A 15,814-nucleotide genomic window follows, 5' to 3' on the forward strand; every position below is an offset into this window, starting at 1 on the left:
CACACAAATACACCCAAACTCATCATATCGCCATATCGATACTTTGCAATCGCATCCGAACTGACCCCCCCCCCCCCACCTCTTTCCTCTTTCATGTTGAATTCTTTTTTTAAAATTCCCAAATCATGAAAAAGGAAAGCGTAAATAGATACGGGTTATTTTTGCGTATTTTTTTTTTCATGAAAAAAACTATTGACCAAGGATAGGCCCAATGGCATCCAGTAGAGGAGTTGCAATATGAAGGGAGAAAATCAATTTGAGGCAAGCTTGGGCTAGCCAGTCCCTCGGCAGTGTTGATTCATATCAAATCAAATAATCACATTAATAACTGCATCAAGGGGGAATGAGATGTTTTTTTTAAAATGCTGGTGTAGGATAACGGGGTTTGGTGGGGTGGGGTTTAGGAGAGGTGGGGTTGTTGGTAGAGGTTAAGGGTGTGTTGGTAGAGGCTAGGGGGTATGTTGGTAGAGGCTAGGGGTATGTTGGTAGGTTATTAGTGTGTTGGTAGATGCTAGGGATGTGTTGGTAGAGGTTAGGGGTGTGTTGGTAGAGGTTATGGTTGTGTTGGTAGAGGTTAGGGGTGTGTTGGTAGAGGCTAGGGGTATGTTGGTAGAGGTTAGGGGTGTGTTGGTAGAGGTTAGGGGTGTGTTGGTAGAGGTTAGGGGTGTGTTGGTAGAGGCTATGTGTGCGTTGGTAGAGGTTAGGGGTGTGTTGGTAGAGGCTATGTGTGCGTTGGTAGAGGTTAGGGGTGTGTTGGTAGAGGCTAGGGGTGTGTTGGTAGAGGTTAGGGGTGTGTTGGTAGAGGCTATGTGTGCGTTGGTAGAGGTTAGGGGTGTGTTGGTAGAGGTTAGGGGTGTGTTGGTAGAGGTTAGGGGTGTGTTGGTAGAGGTTAGGGGTGTGTTGGTAGAGGTTAGGGGTGTGTTGGTAGAGGCTTGGGGTTTCCTGTCAATAGAAGTTTATATTTTGAGGCAATGTGATTACTTGTTGAAATGTAATGAATTCATGCTTGTTGTATAGTCGCAGAAATACGTTGTATTATGTTTAGTAGGCTATAACGTGTTCAATTCCATTAAAAATAGCAGTGAAAAGCTTGCCCTTGTGTGTAGTATGTCTAACGAACCACTCAACTCTGTTGTGTTTTATAATCTTTCAAAATACTACACATTTTTAAACTAAATTTTGAACACAATAAGCTGGCGTCTCCTAGATCTCCCCCTTCTCCTATCCATACTCCTACCAACAACACACCCTATAACCTGGCTTGCCCCCCCCCCCCCCCCCCCCCCCCTCACAAAACTGTTCCCCCCTTTGAACTTTGGCACCGGCTTCTTTCACTTTGTCCCTAAACGAATCTACCGCCATGACCTCTGACCCCGGTAAGGCTGGTGTCAGCAAGGTCACTTCAAGTTTTTAATAAAACCTTTTGGTCTTTGATTTGTAGAGAGTCAGTTTTCACCAGCTGATTATGAAAATAATAACATTGGGAACATGACAATCTTAAACAAACATAAGATGCTAGATCTAGTCTTCTAGATCTGTCTTTTAAATAATCATCTGGTTAGTGGTCAATGTGAATACAACTGGAGAATGGTCTAGTCTAGAGATAGAATCTAGTCAGCATTTTCTCCCTTTTCATAATCTTTCTTTAACATCGAAGGAGTGGAATCTAGATCTAGAATCTAGTCTAGATCTAGAATCTAATTCTAGTAATTCTAAATGTAGATCTACTTTTTTCCAGATCTAGATCTAGATTCTTTAAGTCAAGTTTATGTATTTAATTGTTTAATCATTTGAATTTATGCCTAATTTAATCTAAATCTAATTGTAATTTATTTATCTAAATCTAGAATTCCTAGATCTACTACTAGATCTACTAGATCTAGATTCTAGAATCTAGAAAAATAAAATCTCTACTAAATTCAAAGTATTTCTCTAGGACTCTAGACTCTAGGACTATCTATCTAGATCTAGTCTAGTTTATTTCTAGAATCTAGCTAGACTCTAGAACTTATCTTAATCTAGATTCTAGGTTTAGAGAAGTAATGAAATGAGAATGAGATTTATCCATTCTAGGCTTTTGATCTAGATTACTCTACTAATCTAGATCTAGATTCTAGATTCTAGACTAGATCTTTGTTCATTATAGATCTAATTCAGTCTAATTCTAATCTGGATTCAGTTTTTTCCTAATAATAAAAATTCAAACATCACAGACAATTATTACACCAACATAATTAATAGGATGAAAAGCTGATTACATCTGCTAATGGCTAATGGACACAAGTGGATTGAATATCACCAAGTAATTTAGACTTTAAAATTTCCTTAAATAGTCTATAGTCTATAGGCCTATTATCAGAATTATTCAGAAAGCTGGGGTAACCTTCAAGTTGAATATTCCAGACAGTTTGATGTGTGTGCACTTCCTATCACTACTTTTAGTTTACTCTGCTCAAATCTCTATGGAGTTTCTTTCATTTTAAATCTCTTGTGTTGGGTTGATCACTGCACCCCCTCACCCCTCTCATATATTAAGTCTCATCTACTCACCCACTGCCCCCTTGGTCAAGTGTCATTCTAGTTAGTCCATCATTTAGCACATATTTGACTATATCAAGCCATATTTATGTTAGCGGTATTTATCTAGTACACCAAATGGACAATGCACATTGTTGTCATTCTTACATAGATCTAGTAATCCCATGATAAACTTACCACACCAAATTTAAATTCCATAAAAAGGATTTTTTATACATATTGTTAATATACATTATTTTCATTTCAGATTGTCAAAGGTGTTTTGCTGACGATAACTCATCAAAAAGGCATCCACTAAGTCATCGTATGACAGCTTCAGATTATTTCATTGTTGCCGCACACAAAAAATAAAAAATCAGCTTTCACCCAGGCTCCACAAGTCTACAAGCAACAGATGTCCTCTGTTTACATTGTGGATTATCAAAATTTTGGATTAAGTTTTAAGAAAGGAGAAAGTAAATCAGTGATGTTCTTAAAGTATTGATCATGTTGGAAAACTAGCAGTCTGTTTGATCCATGCTTGATCAGTTTAGCTATAGGGCTGTTAAATAGTGCTGATAACAATAAGAGAGGAAAATATATTATCACAAAGCTCTAAACTTTGTAACATTTGGATTCATAATTCAGCTGCTCTGTGGATTTTACATTGCTCCTGGGATTTGTCCTATCACATCTATGAATAAGAATTGGATTTTTACATTTTTAATAAGAAATAAATTGGATTTATATTTTCCCGGATAAATAAAGGAGATTAGTTTGGAGAATTCAAATTGATAGTATTTGTTTCATGTGTGAATTCTAGTTTGAATTTGCAATAACCTAATTATAGTGTTTTCTGGAAATTTGGATTTATGTTTATTTCTTCTGGAAATATTCAATTCATAATTTAGATTTATTTTGTGAATTGTTTTCTGTGGATATTAGAATTATTTTTTCTTCACAAAAAAAAAAATAATCGTGGAAAATTCTTCGCCATCAGGAGTTGAGGCACTAATGTAAACATGCCAGATGGTACACCTGCTGTAGGCCTAGCCAGCCTACAGTGACAAGTTGGCTGGGTCAGGGCGACCTGGAGGGTTGGGACTCTGGTCAACATGAAGGAGAGGGTCGACTCCAGCAAGATGCTGAGGGAGCCTGGAATCAACGGCCCTGCCCAGGACGCGGTGGCAGGGGGAGTAAGCAAGCTGGACAGCGCGGACGTCAAGGCGGAGGTGAAGGAGGAGGATGGAAGGAAGTCGACGGACATACGGCCACCATCTAGAAAAATACCTAACGGAGATTCTGGTAATTTTTTTGTAATTGTATAGAGACTGATTTTTTTTAAAAAAAATGTATGCAAATTTTGGTAATAATTTATGAAATTTCAAATCTCATGGAAATTCTGGTAATTAATAATTTAACTTACATGAAACACCAAATTTCGTAATTTAGTTATAAACGCCAAGTGACCTTGACCTTGTTACTCTTGGTTAAGATGACCCATTGTTTCTCTTGTGTTGCAGACAGTACACTGGCTGTGAAATCCGAGGACAACAACAACAAGAGGATTAAACTGGAGAAAAAGAATGACAACAGTAAGTCAGGGTGTAGGAGAAGTTTCACCAGGGAATAGTGGCTTGTACTTTTATAGTGCTGCACGCATCATCTTTTTTTCTTTGTTCGTGTTCAAGACACATGGGGAAGATGAAGTAGAGTTCATCTGTTTCAGTGTCCTGGGTATACAGTGGGATTTTGTTGTCAGCACTATGTCCAGCTGTCTTAGTTTAGTTCATGTGAGTCAGGTACTCATCTGTGTGGACTCTGGGATATCCTACAGACCCGGGATTCGTACTCGAGACTTTTGGGTTAGCTGTCTTAAGCTCTACCATCTGACCATGCCGTCTCATAGTACTACACTACTCTATGTTAATTAAAAGCTTGATGAACTTCTGTATTGAATTTTCTGATAGCCCGCTACATTTTTTAAAAGAAGTATTGCTATTCTAACAATCTTATGCTAGCCCTATTCATAACCCTGATAAAAAACTGCATCTTTGGCAGAAAAATACCTGTATTATTTAAGTACCAAGCCAACTTTAGTTTGGCTTTCATTGATAATCCATACATAAGTCACAGTATTACCCTGCTGGAGATATGAAAGCACAAGCTAAACTTTTGTATGGCTTGTATAGGTTAGCCTTTGCCACTTGTTCCTATATCAGGCTTCTCTGTATACTTTAAACCCTTAAAGGTTATGGGAGGTCAAAATATATTTTCTGTAGTTTTAGCCTTATAAATAATTGATATGGCTAATTGACAGTATTCTTAATTGGTATGTTGTTATTTTTGTAGAATTTTATCCAGCTAGTTAAAAAATTAGTTGATTTAATTTCAAAATGGCTTGTATACATTTTACTTTTAAAAAAAAAGGATTACGCACTCCAGTATTACAATTATTGCTATTTTAATGAGTCAAGAAAGATAGATTTCACAATTTAATTTGCTCTAGTCAAAAACAAAAAAAAAGTTGTTTTATCAAACATTGAAACAGAAAAACAATTTGTGCTACTAATTAATATGATGAATATCAAGAATCTAAACCTTTTTAAAATTAAAACAAACAGTTTTGAAACAGCTTATTTATTTGTCTTTAAAATTTAGTTTACAAAACATTTTGATTAGTATGATAAGGAAAAGAGGGGGATACATACAAGTTACTTGATTTTTTTTTTAGATAGCAAAACTAATTATAATAATTGATGAATTAATTAAATTAACAGCTTGTATGTGGAGATATAATGCTGCTGTTTGTAGCAGCTTGGTGTACTCAAACAGAGGATAGAGAAGAAAAAAATCTGAAATCATTGCTGTTCACCGTGCATTAGTGGAGTACTCAGAAATTATAATCCTGTTATTACTTAGTTGTCAAGCTGCTCTCCAGCGTCCAGAGAAATTTTTTTTTTCTTTCTTTCTTTCTTTCTGCTGGAACATGAATTAAAAGCCTGTCTTTGATTGGTTGCCACAGCAACATAGCCTGTAGACAGGATGTTCATTTTTCAGGTGGGCAAGGATTAAAGGGGGAGGGAAGGAGGGGGAATGGTGGTGAGTTTTTTTTTTTTTTACACCTGTCTTCCATCTGAAATTGAAGGATTTTGTGTGCTGGGTTTGACAATATCTGTGTGCTGTTGGGGGGGGGGGGGGGGGGAGGAGGGTTAGGATGGTGGGCTTCAGGAAATAAAATTGTTAAGATAATTCATTGAAAGCAGAGGCTTATTTTGTAGCCCTGAGATTACTTAGGATTTTACATCCACTTAAATATATGCTTATATAACATTTATACACAGATAGGAGTGTGTGTGTATATATATAGAGAGAGATAGATATATGGATAGATACCTACACAGTCACATATATATTCAAAACACCACACCATGCCCTTAAAGCCCAAGTGTCTATACTGATAAAAGAATGTGGAAGAAGCATTTTTAAAAAGTTTCATGTTACTGATGTGATATGATAATGATGATGAGTTAAAATGATTGCTTTTTTTTTTTGGGATGGACATAATTATTAAAGATAAGAAAAACCAAGACCTGAATCTTTATGTAAGGGTTAGCTGTCCAGAGTGATTCAAAGAAAAATCTTCACTTAGTAAATGAAAGTAGCTTTCCTCAGGTAGTTGTTGTATCTTTAGTTTATGAAAGCCAATCAGCTGTATAGCTTGAATGTCTTTAACGATAAACACAGCTACATCGTTAATATTAAAGTGAAGTTGTCTAGCGGTAGAGAGCTGGACTGCTAACCCATAAAGTCTCAAGTTCGAATCCAGGTTCAAGTTAGTAGACCGTCCCTGAGTCCACCCAACTCTGATGGGTACCTAACTCACGTTAGGGAAAGTAAAGGCGGCTGGGCATAGTGCTGACCACACTATCTCTTCATAAGCCGAGGTCACAGAAACAAGTTAACTCTACTTCACTTGCCTTATAGGCAGTCAGGTTTAAAAAAGGGAACTATCAAGACTAAGCTCCCACTATCAATGCACTTATTTTTTTCATAAACACATTTTGTTGTTGGAAAATGTAATGGGCCCACTATCCAAAAAAGGTGAACTTCACTTTAAAAATTGTACCAAAGTACAAAAAAATAACCTTGCTACAGTGTGTTTCAAATTTTTATTTTTTTCTTAATGCTGGCTGTTTTAAATTATAATTTTAACTGTCTTATAGATTTAGTGATGTAATTTTTGTTAATAGCTAGTGTTAAGTATTATTAAGTATAATTTATATATTCTTTAAGAATTAAGAGACCTATTAAATAGGATATTTCTGTTGAGATTCCAGTGGCAATTCATTTGCGGTATTTAATTTTTTAATAAATTATTTTACATTTTATAAAGCATCAAAACTATTTAAACATTGAGTTATTTAACGAGTTAATTAAACTAATCAATTTTTATTTTTACATTTTTAGATAGCAAGAAAGAAAATGGCAAGGCTGGATGCTTGGGGACAGACAGCCAAAAATCTTCCCCACAACCAAGCACTCCCCAGCACCCATCGTCAGGGGGAACAACCCCGGCAACTATGATGTCTGCTCAGCACGGCATGGTGGCCTCCCTTGAGCCGCCATTTATGCAGCAACAGAGTGAAATTTTTGTATTCTCTACTAACATGGCTAATCAGGCAGCAGAGAGTGTTCAACAGGGCCATTATAAATCTATTCTACAGTTTCACATGGACCACCCTGAGACAAAGGCTTTCTTGCAGGTTAGGTCATTGGGTGTATTCGTTTCATAGGTCTGGCTTCCATGTTAATCAAAGCTAGATTTAGTAATCCAGCATTTTATGATTTTTTTCCTACTATATTTCAGTTAGCAGGAAAAAATGTTTTATTTCATGTTTTTAATGTTGAAGTTTATATGATATGATAAACAAGCTTAACGTTTACTATGTTAAAAAATATATGTATTTTTTTACTTTATTGTTAATATACAAACCAGAAAAGGAAAACTATTTTTTATGTTAATAATTATAAAAAAACTATGTATAAACTTTTCTTTTAGATCTACTTATTTATATTTTATAATTAATGGATTAAATTATTTGCATAAATCTGATGTTAATAATTGCTCTATTTATCAACAGAAGAATCCATTAAAGGCCAACTATCGTCAAGGAATGGCCCCAAACATGATGGGTGGGATGAAAGGCCAGCCAGGGCATGGGATGATGCGCATGCATGGCCCAATGCCACCCAGCTGGGGCCCTCAGATGCCCCCCGGCCCAGGAATGGAAGATCCCAACATGATGGGCCCAGGTGGAATGATGCCCAACGGACCTTACCAACCAGGCGGCCCTGGGCCGAGAATGATGGGCGGATGGCCAGGCCAAGGGTGTGGTGGACCTCACCCGCATAGCCACGGACAGATGGGTCCTTGTGGATATAAACCTAGCATGATGGATATGGAAAATGAGATGATGATGGCTGGGCACCATAATCCGAACATTTCATCCAGTCAAGTACCGGATGAGAACCTGACGCTAGAACAGAGGCAGCATAGGGCTAAAGGCTTGTCACAGCTCACTAAAATACACCAGATGCTGATGGGAGGCAACGGACAGCACGACGGCGGCCAGCCTCCCATGGGGCCGGATGGCCATCCAGGTGGGCCGGGTATGTACCCAGGCGGCCCCGGGATGATGTCACCACAACAGCAGGCCATGATGTCACAGCAGCAAGCTATGATGTCACAAGGGGGGATGATGCACCCCCACGGCATGATGTCTCCGCAACATCAGCATATGATGGCCCAGCAGGGAATGTCACCGTACGGCCCACGGGGGCCACCAGGCATGGGCCCTGGAATGAATGGAAAAGAACAGGTTAGGTTTCTGTTTTATGTGTATCAGGATAAATTTGCCTGTATATAAATATATTATTGTATTGTAATACCTATCTACATTACATACATATATTATTATATTGTAATACCTATCTACATTACATACATACAATCTTAAATATTTAAATTCTTTACCACCATAGTTTTACGGTTTTTTTTCAACACTTTATACAATTATTCACTGAAGTAGGTTTGTATGTGCTGCAATTAAAGATAATACTTCAAATAATGTATCAGTATTTGGTTTTATACCAAACCTTTTTTTATCTCCTAATGATTTGTGAAAGTTCAATTTTATTTATCATATGCAGATGACACAATCATTAAGTAATTAATTGAAACCTTTGAACTTCACAATATAATCAATCATTACAGCATTTGTCACATTTTTTTTCACAAAGCAAGTTCTATCAAGAAAGTACAAATGCAATGACTAACATATAATTTTAAATATACAATGCCATTAAATTTTTTAATAATGTTAGTTAAGAGTGTCCTAAATAAAGAGTACAGTAAACACAAAACTCAAGTTCAAATTGTACTAGTGAGTTATTGTACATTGTGCTTATTTACAGACTACCCCAACATAACACATGAAACAAGAGGTTTAAATTTTTTTAAATTCTAGTATCACTGGTATATAATATGCCTTAAAAAGTAGTCAGTTCGATTCTAAAGATTGTTTATATATTAAGTCTGTTCAATATTTAAGAACAAGTTGTTAAATCTATGTAATTATATATTACATCTCTTCAATGTTTAAGTACTAAGACATGTATTCATTTATTAAGTCGGTTCAGTGCTTAATTACTAAGATGCTTAAATCTTCTATGCATTCATCTATTAACTGCCATCTTGTTTGTTTCAGTACCAGGCACAGCATGACTGGTTCCAGATACAAAGAGATTACTACATGGAGAAACAGCACCGGATCCACATGGCCAACAGGGGCCCACCTCATATGGAGCCCGGGCCCCCTCCGTCTTACTACTCATCCATATCCCAGAAACACGGGAGCATGGGCCCGGCGTCACCCACCATGAATGGGATGAGGATGCCCATGCCGCCACATGGACCCCACGGTCCCATGGGACCAGGGATGGATCCGGATGGCATGGGAATGTATGGCGGTCCACCGGATATGTGCCGGCCTCCGCATATGGGCATGGAGCCCATGCCTGGGATGCATGGATACCCACCCCATGGGATGCCACCTCAGGGGCCGATGGATCCCGGGTTCGACCCGACAATGGCGGGAGGAATGCCACCTGTTATGGGTCCTGGGTCTGGCGGCCCTCGCAGCCACGGGCCGATGCGCCAGGGCCATATGATGGGACCTAATGGGATGATGCCAGGCATGAAAGGTCCCAACCAAGTGACTTTACATAGGGCAGGTAACCCTGAGCAGTTTAACCCTGAAACAATGGGCGGGGTTGTCCCCCCTATAACTCCATCAGGCAACAACAACAGTAGCAAACCTCCCCCCAGCTATGCACAGGCACAGAAACGAAAGAGGGGGGATGACATTGATGATTCCTACGCCAAAGGTAACTTACAGCAGACGCCATCACCGACTAAAATACATTATCACCTCAGCCAGTTTGAAGGCCAGGAATTGACTATCACAAAACAGCTTAACTCCGCATTTGTAGCCGGGAACGGAGGCGACGAATCTAACAGTATAGGCCCTATAGTGGGCAGCGGCCCAAACACCACCCCTGGCCTGTACAACAGCCACGCCAACTCCCCACTTCACGGGCCGGGCTCGAACAAGGGACCTCACTCCAACTCCAGCCAAACATCTGTCCATATGGCCAACTCCCCAGCCGTTTCGACCGCTGGGCCATCCCCACATCAGCTTCCCCCTGGGCCGGCAACCCCGCACTCGTCCACCACCAACAACAACAACAACGCCGGAGCAAGCATGAGACTTTCGCACTTTGACCCCACGCCACTCAGTAACGGGGTGAACAGCGCCCCGCACACGCCCAACCCTAAATCATCCTCCTCGATGTCAAACATCACCTCGGCAAGTTTAGCCAACCTGGCTAAAGGAGTTGAGAACTTATCAAACCAGATGCAGCAGAATATGATGCAAGGTGGACCTTTCCACAGTATCCAGGTCCAAGGCCAAATGACCAGCAGTAGTGGTAATACCAACAATGCAAACAGCAACTCAAACAACAGCTCATCCGCCGCCGCAGCTGCCACGACATCATCATCCACATTGTCATCCCATTCAGGATCCGTCACATCATCCCAGGCCCCCAGCACCCCCAGCGTCAACAACACGTACATCGCCACCAACATGTCCATCTCCCAGGTCAACGTGCCCAACCACCCTTCTATGAATAGCTACGTCAGCATGCAGATGCAGAGCATGAGCACCGAGTCACCACACATGAACATGCCGCCCTGTAGCATGCAGCATGGGATGGGACCTCAGATGGGGGGCCCCGGAATGATGGGACCCGGAGGGCCCCGACCAGGGATGTCTCACCATTTGGCCCAGTCTCAGGGCATGATGACCTCCATGGGGCCCATGCCTGGCGTGCCCAGCCCCGGGATGGGCCCTGGTCCTCTCATGCCCTCGGGGCCCATGCCCGCGAGTATGAACCCTGTAGGCCCCATGCCTCCACATAGACCAAACTCATCCTCCAGCATGCCCCCCACCCCACCCACCATGACCAAGAGCGGTCAGTTCACAAGCCCTCCCCTCTCACACGCTCAAATGAGCAGTGGTTCAGGCTCCTCGATGAGCGGCGTCACCTCCCCCTCGTTCCCCATCACCTCCAGCTCCAACTCCAGCGTGCAGATCCAGCAGAAGGGCCACAACACCATCCAGTACCTGCCTGCCAACCCCCCCTCATCCCAGCCCTCATCAGCCAAACAAAGATCCGACATAGACTACAGCATGCCACGCTACCCTTCACCTCTACACAACATGGATGGGAAAAACCCCCCATCAACTTTACAGTACTTTCCTAATTCTTCACCAACAGGCCACCGTCCACAGATGTCGAGCGCCCTCTCAGCCGCTGCCGCCATGGGCCCTGAGTTTGCAAACCAAGCTACAATAGCCATGCACCAGTCTGCGTCGATGATGCGCAGCTCCAGTATACCTGATCTTCAAGCCTTGCAAGGGAACGGCCCAAACATGCCACCATCTTCTATGGGCATGGGCCACGGTATGGGAGGCTCAATGGGAATGGGGCCGATGGATAATCCCGGACATATGGTTGGCCCGATGGGTGGTGGGCCTATGATGGGAGGACCAGACTCCATGATGGGGATGAGGCCGGGCCACTCGCCTGGGTCTATGAGGCAGATGCCGCCTGGGATGGGGCCTGGGAGCTTGGAGTGTGTGTCTCCCATACCAGGGATGGGCGGCTATATGAATAACGGACCTTCTATAGAACAGGCTCAGGCGCAGGCCCAAGCTCACGCAGCCATGATGATGCAGGGTAACAACCAGATGCCGGTGTCCTCCCCGCACGGACCTATGTCCTCAGGAGGACCTTCACCGCTAATGGCACCTCATGGACCTATGCCGGGGTCCTCCATGCATGGCCCCATGCCTCCTGGAGGCATGCCGGGGTCCTCACCTCACCACATGCAAGGACCTCCACAGATGTCTTTACAATCTCACGGCTCAATGTCCGGCCCCTCGCCGCATGGCCCTATGGGAGGGCCGTCCCCACACGGGCCTATGGGAGGGCCATCTCCTCACGGCCCGATGCCAGTCCCCTCACCTCATAGCTCAATGTCTGGCCCTATGCCCCCCCACATGGGACACATGCATGGACCAGGCATGCCCCACGGTGCCATGCCACGACATCCGGGCATGGCGGGGATGAGGATGCCCGGCCCAGGGATGGGCGGGATGCCCATGGGACCTGGACAGTACAGTGGGATGCAGTACCCAGGCTACCAGCAGGACTATTACTCCTCAGGTCCCCCCAGGGGCCATCCTCGTCAGATGATGGCCGGCATGATGGGCGGACCGGGCCAACCGTACGGCATGATGCCAGGGCCTAGCTGAGACCGACTTAGATACTCGTTGTAGATACTTGTTGTAAATAGTTGCCGCATCATGTGAGAAACTACAGTCCCTAACCGACCGCCATTGCATTACTGACTCGACCGTCATGCATTACTTACTGCTCATATCAGTGTTAAATAATTTCAGTGACAATTTTCAGTGTAAATACAACACATGACATTTGGATAAACTCATTCAGTGATGGATCTGATGGTTATCAACAAACATGACAACATATGGATATATGTGAATTGATTTATTTTTTAAAAAGACCAGTTTGGAGTGGATTATATCATACATTTTTTTTTTAGCTTTTGGTCCCTAGTATGTATAATTAGTTCAACTGGACATCTTACTTTAATCCTTTTACACAATTTTTTTTTTGGTTTGAAGTGAACACCTATATAAGTTACTGTAACATCTATGGTTTATCTCCCTTACTAGTTTATATACAGCAATTTATCTCCCTTGATAGTTTGATGTACACAATGTAGCAGAGAAACTGATTGAATTCTTTGCTGTGACAAATTTGTTGTTGATAATATCAATGTGTTGAAGTTATGCATTCATATCTTTCTAAACAATGGTAATTTTTTTGTAAGATTGGTTGCTACAGTCCCAGCAGTTTTATAAAAGTAGGAAGGATTATGACTTTTTTGTGAAACAAAAGATTTTTAAAATTTAAGAGTCTGAGAATTGTATAAATATTTCTAAACCCCTTTTGAATGGCAATACCTTAACTGTTTAATTTTTTTTGGAGCTTAATTTATATGCTTAAATTTTATTTTGTGAAAATATTTGACATCGTTGATGTAAAAAGAGTGAACATATCCACTTAAACTCTCTAACTAGCACACCATATCTACACCCATTTTGTTGGCATCTGTAAAATGCTGCAGGCTAATTAATGAAACAATGAAAAGATCTCTTTGTAATACTACAGGGTATAGCTGTCATCTGTAATACTTGTATAATATCAGTATCTTTTTGGGTAATTCACACTCTTCTTTAAAAAAGAAATGTTGTACCTAAATAAAGCAGTTATTCTGCTTTTTTTTTTTTCAATTTTCAAATTTTTTTTTCAATCAAGTTGATTGTTTTGATTTTTACCTATAATAGTCATTATGAAAATTATTTTAGTAGAACAGGTTTTTAAAAAAAAAATTTTTTTTTGCATTGTAAATTATTATTACAGACAGCTGTATATTACAATTTTTTTTTTTCTTCTGTCTATCAGGTGATGTTTCATGTTAGTCCTTAAACTTGTGCCTTACAGTGATGATTAATTGGAGGCTATTGCGTGTTGTGTGGTTGCTGCAGCTTTGAATCTATTTGTTTTCTTCTCTATGTCCTATCTCACCTCAAGTGATCTCATTTGCCACCTCAGTTTTCTTATTCAATTTTTTTTTTTATTTTACAGTAAAAAATTTTGTGTACTTTTTTTTTTTTAATTATTCCTAAACCTGCTGAATATGTTTCTAAAATGTACACATGACCTTTCTAGTTTAAATTTTTTTTTTTTAAATTATTAGGCTTTGATTAATAATGTTGTGTTCAGGGGAAGTAAGCCTCTTTGATCTTTAACTCTTTGCTTTAATCTTTGGTAATGGAGCCAATGAAAAATGTGTACAGACAAATCACATTGAGATCTCAGTTTACACATCTAACAGCCTGAATTGTATTTCACACATGAATGGGTCTAGTTTTATTCAGCTGTACATAATGTCCTCACAATAACTTTTTTTTTGTAACACCATGGTTTTTTAAAAATGTCGAAACTTCTTCAGCTAAACCTATCTGTTGATATAATTTTTAACAGCTTTTGCAAAAAAAATTTGAATTGCAAGATTTTTTTTTAAACGAAATCAGTAAAGTGAAAAAAAAATTTTGGTATAATTTTAATTAAAATTTTTATTGCTTTTCAAATCTCTACAATAAAGTTTATTTTAAATAAAATAATGAACATCTTGTATCAACCTATGCAATTGAATACACACTCCACTGATCTCAAGCCAACATTTAAATGATGTTATCTTTACATAAGTTCAAGCTTCGTTAAAAAATCTTTGCCAAAATAATCAACCTGAATGTTAAATTTGTTCTCATTTTAAACAATTTAAAATTTATGGGTATTTAGAAATTAAAATGATGTTAATTACATCCGTTGGGAAAAGAGTAAAAGAAATAAATTTAATCTTTACAGAAGGCCTCATAATACTGTAATACTACATTTTTAATATGGTTTTTATCTTGTTATGCAAAATACGAGAATTACAATTATTAGTAGGTTCTTTGCTAGACATTTTCAGACATTAGTAAATTTTAGTCCACATTTGGTCTAATGCTTGTAATCAGCATATCAAAAGTCAATAGAAAAAAAAAAGAATTTATTGTTAGATTAGAAACCGATTTTTAAAAATCAGTAATTTCATTTTAATGGTTTTTTTTAATACAATTTAAAATAAAATGGCGCCATTGAAAATTATTTTAAAAAAGTTTAACAGTTAGCTTTTTACAGATGATTGTCAAGTTGATTACAACGTTAATCCTAATCTCATCATATACTAGTTTATTTTAGGAGCCTGTATATTTGTGCGCAAGAAAATTTATTAAACATGTTCAATGGACAATGAAAGAGCTGTACATAATGTAACAACAGGTAACAGAAATCTCAGCAACGATGTGCACCAGTTCGATTCATGCATGTTTAAGTTTTATTCAGCTAAAATTATTTTCATGGCTTTCTTTTACCTATAATAACATATCAAATGGATTTTCTTTTCTTCCATGCAATGTTTGAAAAAAATAAAGCTAATCTGTTTTTTTTTATTTTCTTGAACAGAAATGTATATTGATACTTAACTATTCACTTGTTGGTTTAAACTCATCGAGCTAAATATCAGTTGTTGCCCTTATCAAGTGAAACATGAGTTAACGCCCTTTATGATAAGTGGCTTGTTTGTTGTGACTGTCAGACTGTTTGTTACCCATTATTGTGATACATAACAACTTAAAAGTGAGAGCTTCAGTAATGGTAAAAATGTTTTTTAACTGCTGGTGCTGCTTGCTACAGTGAAAGTTTGTGTAGGGGGGATCCACTCCCATGCAGTAGTTTTGTTATTTTCTTTGTTTAATGCTGCTGTTGTTTGGCTTTAAGAATAAGAACTTAAAACCGTAATTCTCACGTAATCTATCAAAGCTAAATCATATTTCTAGTAAGTTCATTCTTGATAATTTAATCATTACTTTTTAAACTAGGTCTTTGTATTAAACCACTTTTCAATTTTAAAAGTTATAAAACTCTTGACAGGGTCATTTACATAAATTTGACAAACCACAATTATTTTTTTTTT

General features: G+C 39.3%; 1 protein-coding gene across 1 annotated transcript in view; it reads left to right on the forward strand.

Moving 5' to 3' along the window:
• The window catches only part of LOC131955517 (B-cell CLL/lymphoma 9-like protein), a 38,201-nt gene extending 22,387 nt beyond the window's left edge, over positions 1 to 15,814 (forward strand). The window contains exons 2-6 of the mRNA XM_059319666.1: positions 2,786 to 3,822; positions 4,041 to 4,112; positions 6,988 to 7,283; positions 7,662 to 8,399; positions 9,288 to 15,814. Coding sequence (XP_059175649.1) covers positions 3,633 to 3,822; positions 4,041 to 4,112; positions 6,988 to 7,283; positions 7,662 to 8,399; positions 9,288 to 12,461 — 4,470 coding nt within the window. The 5' untranslated portion in view covers positions 2,786 to 3,632 and the 3' untranslated portion in view covers positions 12,462 to 15,814. The remainder of the gene's footprint in view (positions 1 to 2,785; positions 3,823 to 4,040; positions 4,113 to 6,987; positions 7,284 to 7,661; positions 8,400 to 9,287) is intronic.

The sequence above is a fragment of the Physella acuta genome, unplaced genomic scaffold, assembly GCF_028476545.2.
Source record: "Physella acuta isolate Inbredline_101_S28 unplaced genomic scaffold, ASM2847654v3 ptg001072l, whole genome shotgun sequence".
Taxonomy (NCBI): domain Eukaryota; kingdom Metazoa; phylum Mollusca; class Gastropoda; family Physidae; genus Physella; species Physella acuta.